General features: G+C 53.4%; 2 protein-coding genes across 2 annotated transcripts; both read left to right on the top strand.

The window, feature by feature from the left end:
* Positions 1 to 2,295: 2,295 nt before the first annotated feature.
* On the top strand, positions 2,296 to 3,218 carry J4E84_005208 (uncharacterized protein; the record flags this gene model as incomplete). The annotated part of the gene is made up of 2 exons (XM_049387805.1): positions 2,296 to 2,326; positions 2,425 to 3,218. The coding sequence occupies 2 exons, from the start codon at positions 2,296 to 2,298 to the stop codon at positions 3,216 to 3,218; spliced, it is 825 nt and encodes a 274-aa protein (XP_049244783.1).
* A 1,005-nt stretch (positions 3,219 to 4,223) lies between these two features.
* J4E84_005207 (uncharacterized protein) lies at positions 4,224 to 5,308 on the top strand (the record flags this gene model as incomplete). The annotated part of the gene is made up of 2 exons (XM_049387804.1): positions 4,224 to 4,613; positions 4,661 to 5,308. The coding sequence occupies 2 exons, from the start codon at positions 4,224 to 4,226 to the stop codon at positions 5,306 to 5,308; spliced, it is 1,038 nt and encodes a 345-aa protein (XP_049244782.1).
* Between the last annotated feature and the right edge of the window lie 692 nt (positions 5,309 to 6,000).

Raw genomic sequence — 6,000 nt, 5'->3', positions numbered from 1 at the left:
CAGCTACAACGCACAAGCTGAAGTCACTGGAAGCTATTTTGGCCTACGTAGCCGCCACGCGCATCACCAGCGGTCACGACAGCGTTCCACCCAAGCACACAAGACTCGCAAGAATACCCCCATTCCAGTCATGATACCGTTATAAATCGAGGCCGACGCGATCAACCTTCCACACTCCATGAGGGAGATTCCACTGGGTCTATTTCCAAAACCACGTCAAGGAGCAGACATATTAAAAGAACTGCATACACAAATTACCAAATCTAACCCTGGCGTATACGTAGACACCGCCAGCACACTCTCTTCCAGTGTGAAGTACTCGAATGCGGTATATAAGCTCTCGAATCCACGCTCTTTTGCTTCTCCACAACTACCACTACCACTACCACTACTACATCAAGCAATACTAGCAAAACCACAACACCAGTTTCAAAAGCCTACCAAGTTTCTTAACAAGTTTCCTGCAAGCCAACTTCCACCTCCGCACACCACCGTACTCAAAAGAACCCTTCCTCGAACCACAAAATATCACCATGTGCACCTACGAGCCAGTTTTATACATGGGCTGTGGCCATTCCAAGAACGAGTTCGTCAAATCCTGCCTGGGAAAGAGAAACGGATTCGCGTGCTCAGAGCCAAATTTTCTTAGGGCGAGAAGGAGCACGGGGAAGTGCAATAACCCCTGCAGATGATTGAGGAGAGACCTTCGTCATTTTCCTTCAGGAGAGAAGCGACGACGAGGACAGGAGGATAGCGAGATGGAAACGCGATTTGTTTGGCGGATGACATAGGACATGTTTGATTAATGTATCAATGAATGAATAAATGATGTATGAAATGTTTTTGCTGTGGTGATTGCCGTGCTGTTTGATATGGTAGAGTTCTGATAGCCGCATGTTTGGATATGTGATTAGGGAGAGTACAGTAAAGCCCAATTTGACATGAAGGTCTTCCCGAATACGTGAGTCTCGTTGGAGCGTATACTTCCAGTCACACGTCCACGTATCCTCCAGGAATAAGTGTGAAACTTAGGAATACAGTATCGCTGCGGTCGCCACTTGATCAAACCGAGCGTTGTTATCGTGAATTCTCAGGAATAATCACAATATGTCAACATATCCACGTTTGATGCTTCACCCTTCGATGGTCGTGAACGAGCGATCAACCATACGTGAAGCTGTCCGACAAACACCTCCTTGTGACAGCGGCATGAGCGTATGAGACTCTCAGTAGCCTCGCTGCTTTGGTATAAAATTTATACATACAGCAAAACATCAACCTCCATCATACCAACCATCCATTATCAGCAGCACAACATCCGACACACCCCCAAGCACACCATACATCAAATCCAAAGCCTGACACACCATCCTCCCAGCTCCTCTAAAACCATCATGTGCCGAGTCCACAAAGTCATCTTCAACGGCTGCGAGCACAAGTGCGAAGGCTCACGTACAATCATCACATGTCCGACCCGCTGCCCGGGGCATGCTTGTATAAACTGGACGAAGTCGGGCAAGGAAATCATTCAGGTAAGGGCTCTTCCGCTATGAAGAATCGTCTGTGCGAGACAGGAGCTGACCTGGTAACAACTGTTAGGTTGCAGATAAATGCTCAGGCCATGGCGGGCCGGTAGAGATCACGGAGGAGGTTGAGAAGAAGTGAGTCGCCGAGAATCTATGGGTGAGACGGCTGAGGCCGATGGGAAGAGTCATCGAGCGGCAATGGGTGAAACGGGAGAGATGGATGGATGGGATGTGTCACGAGCGATGTTCAGCTGTTGAGTGTGCAGTGTAGTCAGAATGGAATTTGCCAGTCATATTCGACCGTCAACGTGTCTTGACTACTCCGGAAGGTACTCGGTGCCATGCGTCTTTGCCGATGTTGATGGGATATACAGCGCAGTGCTGCAGACCCTACTGTCAGCGGAGTGACTTTGAAGAATCCCCAGTAGTGACATGCGCGGCGTCGCTCAAGATAAGAAGATAGCGTGGACGAGACGAGAAAGTGTGATGTCAGACGCAGCCGGCTCAGATATATTGTATATTCCGTACTGAGTGCGATGTTGGGGTATATTCATGTACCGGCTGCAGGATGTCGAAGCAGACAAGGAGCGTACTCTCACCTCTCACCATGACGTATGCGCAGGCGAAGGCGACAGCATAGACTGAAGGTCGCGTAAGTCAAAAAGCTTGCTCCGTCATCGCACGGATAGCAAACGCTCATAGGCGGGTCGTGCCTGCCTATCTCAAGCTCTCAGCACCTTCAACCAGCGTCACCCACAACACCATCGCCATGGAACTCGGCATGATCCCCACATCGCCAGGTAAGTCGGAATGCTTCAGCGCCCCATCGAGACGGTCGCGCGTGCTATACTAGGCATGCGCATTCCCATGAGAACCGCGACACTAACACCTGCTGTAGTAGGCAACGAGTACTATGAAGTACGCGCCATTCCCGGGAAAGGCTACGGGTGCGTCAGCCTCAAACCCATCGCGCGCAGTACACGCATCCTCGCGGAGGATCCCCTCCTGATCGTCCCGGTCGGCGACTACATGCTCTCCGATGTCCAGAAAGCCTTCGATAGCCTCACACCCTCGCAACAGACACTCTACTACACACTCCACTCCTCACACGGCCAGGATCCGAATAAATGGCCGTCGCGCATCCACGAATCAGTCCCACCCCAAGAAGTTCTTCGAATCAAGGAGCAACACAAAGCGCGAACCGATCCCTCACCAAGTCTGATCAGTATCTTCCAGACAAACTGTATGGAGATGAATGCAGGTGCCGCAGTATTCCCGCACGCCGCCCGCTTCAACCACTCTTGCAACCCAAACGCCTGCTTCTCATGGAACGCCTCCATCGGCAAAGAAACTATCCACGTCATGAATCCCATCGCCGCGGGCGAGGAGATCACGCTATCTTACTGCGACATGATCCATGACAAGTCGCTCCGCGCATACGAGCTCAAGCACTACGGCTTCACCTGCGATTGCCTGGCCTGCAGCGACGATGAAGAGGACGAGACAGCGTTTGGATACCAGAGTGCAGAGCGACGATTCCGGTTACAAGAGCTGGAGCGTGAGACGAGGTTCTTCCGTGGTGCAAACCTGGAAAAAGGCGCACAGCGAGATGACTTCGTGAAGAAGCTGTTGCAGTTGGCGGCTTTACACAAGGCTGAAGGAGACTATACCGCCAGACTGGCAAATGTGTAAGTGGAAGTCGGCGTGACTAACCCCAGGCTGGGGTTCCAAAAATCTTACAGGGTTTTGGAGGCCATGTCGTCGTCAAAATGGTTCTTGCTCTTGACATGTTTGCTAACGTTTGGTCAGATTCCTCGATATTGCGCTAGTCTGTGAGCTCAGGGGAGACCTTGGAATGGCGGAGTTGACTGCGGGCAAGGCTGTGGAAGTCAAGAGGGACTGCCAGGGGGTGGACTTCCCCAACTACAGCAGGTATACTGACGTGCTTCATCGGATCAAGTCGAAGGTGTCTCTACGGGGCTGAGGGGAGGTGGGGCTACATGGGGCTCTGAATTGGAAACGGGCGTATGGCGGACTGTGTACTAACAAGATTAGGAAGTGCTTCTCAGTGACCGCGATGATAGACAAAATGGAAGCGAAGGATGAAGTGCGAAGCCACCCGTCGTGATGTTGTTCCAAGAATATCGCTAGCGCACCTGCAGCTGCCCCTGCGCGCCCGGGCGTACCCTGAGACACGGCAAGCCTCACGCCAACACGACTGACGGCTGCCAACGCGTCAAGCCCACCGCATCTTCACTTATCGCGCAAGCAACCATGCGCAATGCGAAAAAAGAAAGAAGACCTAGTACTGGAAGCGGACGACGCTATTCCACACAAGCATCACGACTAACACGACAGCGGGAGCTAACAGGCAGGTTTCAACAGGCGCTGACGTCGACTGCGTGTACCTGCGTCTCACAGCGCGTCGCAAGTCTGGCGGTGTTTCGGGTCTTTGTTCAAATATCCAACCCTTTCACACCTCGTGTACTTGCCGACATTCTATACTTGCTAACCGGTAGACTCCATTTACGCCTTTTCGTATCGAGAGTGCTGCGCCCCCCGAGCGATCACCATTTCAGCGGCCCTCTAGCTCCGGCCCAGCTGGCATCCGTGAGCTGAGTAACACCGGACAGAGATACATCACAACATACGCGCCCGACCTCCTGACTCACCTGTTGCAAACTTCCCACCGTCACCATGGAAGAGTCAGATAGCAAGAAGGCCGCCGAGGTGCCTGCGCCCATCGCGACTTCCGCACCGCTGCTGTCAACATCGCAACTTCCCTCACCACCCCACTCACAAACCGGCCACCAGGCTGACCCGAAGCTGTCGGTTGACGCCGCAGACAATATGACGCCTCCGTTCTCGCCGTCGAGCCAAACGCCCGTCTTGCAGAAGGAACAGGAGGAGTTTGAGGGCACCGTCGACGTCAACAACGACATCCCCACCGACAAGGACCTGAGCAAGGTGGAGGATCTGCTGGTATTGGATGCGCAAGGCCAGAGCAGACCCTTCAAGGAGCTATACAAGGCGCCGCATGTCGCTTCGAGACAGCTGATCATCTTCATACGGCATTTCTTCTGCGGCGTAAGTGCACTCACACACATCGTGTAGACAGAGCTGACACACCACAGAACTGCCAGGAATACCTCCGCACGATCGCCTCCTCCATCAAACCCGACGACCTCCTCGCGCTGCCCACTCCCACCTTCATAACCGTCATCGGCTGCGGGCGCCCCGAACTCATCCCCATGTACACCGAGACCACGGGCTGCCCCTTCCCCATCTACGCCGACCCTACGCGCAAACTCTACGACCATCTCGGCATGACGCGCACCTACAATCTGGGAAGCAAGCCTGAATACATGCAGACCCATGTCCTCATAAACTCAGTCCAATCCATCTTCCAATCTCTCGGTACTGGTCGCAAAGCGCTCAAAGGCGGCGACTTCAAGCAGGTTGGCGGGGAGTTTCTGTTCGAGAACGGCGAGTGTACCTGGGCGCACCGGATGAAGACTACACGGGGACATGCGGAGCTGTCAGAGTTGAGGAAATTGATCGGGCTGGATGACGCGAGACCGCCTGTGAGGAGGAAGTGGAGTCATGATGTCAAGGAGGACAGCAAGGGGAAGGAGAGGAAGAGGGCCATGAGCTGGGGCAGGCTGCGAAGCAAGAGCAAGGGTGGAAAGGACTTTTCGAGGGATGCGAGCAAGGGGTCGACGCCGGAGAGGATACTGGAGGAGGAGGAGCCGCGGAAGATGGTGGGCAGTCCGACGATATGAGTATACGTGTATGAGGTGTTTGGTGTTCGGTTCAACTTGGCTGCATGGTACTGTTGGCGTTACTCATCGGTATCTGTCTACTGCGCGTGGTCTTTTCTGACGGCTCATCCCTACGATATCGGCAAATGAAAGCTCTTCGAATTTCAGTCACACGTGCGCCGAACGATATGCTATCGATACATACCACCTCAACACCATGAATCGCATTGCTAAAAGCCGTATATATGTACATCACCCTGTCGTATACACCGTCCGGATCCGGCAAGTAGATCCGCCGCGCTCACATGCCGAGACCATGACATAACACCTCACTTTCTCCACAAGTGGCTAAGATGCCCGGCCCACGCACCATCTCAACCAATCACCGCGCAAAATCCAGCAGTTAGGCTTGGAGCCGCCAACTCCGAGCCAGCTACGAGTTTGAGCCTCAAGTCGCGAGCGTTACGCGCAGCAGCACCGAGGCGCGTCCGACGAATCGAGGGCGAATGAGGGGCAATGGAGGGGCAGTTATGACGATTACCTATCACTGCGACCAGCCCCACAACGCCTCGTACAAAAGCTACCGGAGCCGCTCGAGCTTTCTGGAGTAGTGTGTTATTTCCCCTCCCGGTGACGGTATTCGTATATATAAGAGCTGGTACTTTGTTACTTCCTCTCGACACACGTTGAACCTCTACCCACGTACCACTAAA

This window comes from Alternaria hordeiaustralica, assembly GCF_023758085.1.
Source record: "Alternaria hordeiaustralica strain BMP 2776 chromosome Unknown scaffold_8, whole genome shotgun sequence".
In the NCBI taxonomy this organism is placed as follows: Eukaryota; Fungi; Ascomycota; class Dothideomycetes; order Pleosporales; family Pleosporaceae; genus Alternaria; species Alternaria hordeiaustralica.
This window is presented reverse-complemented; position numbering and strand designations above follow the sequence as displayed.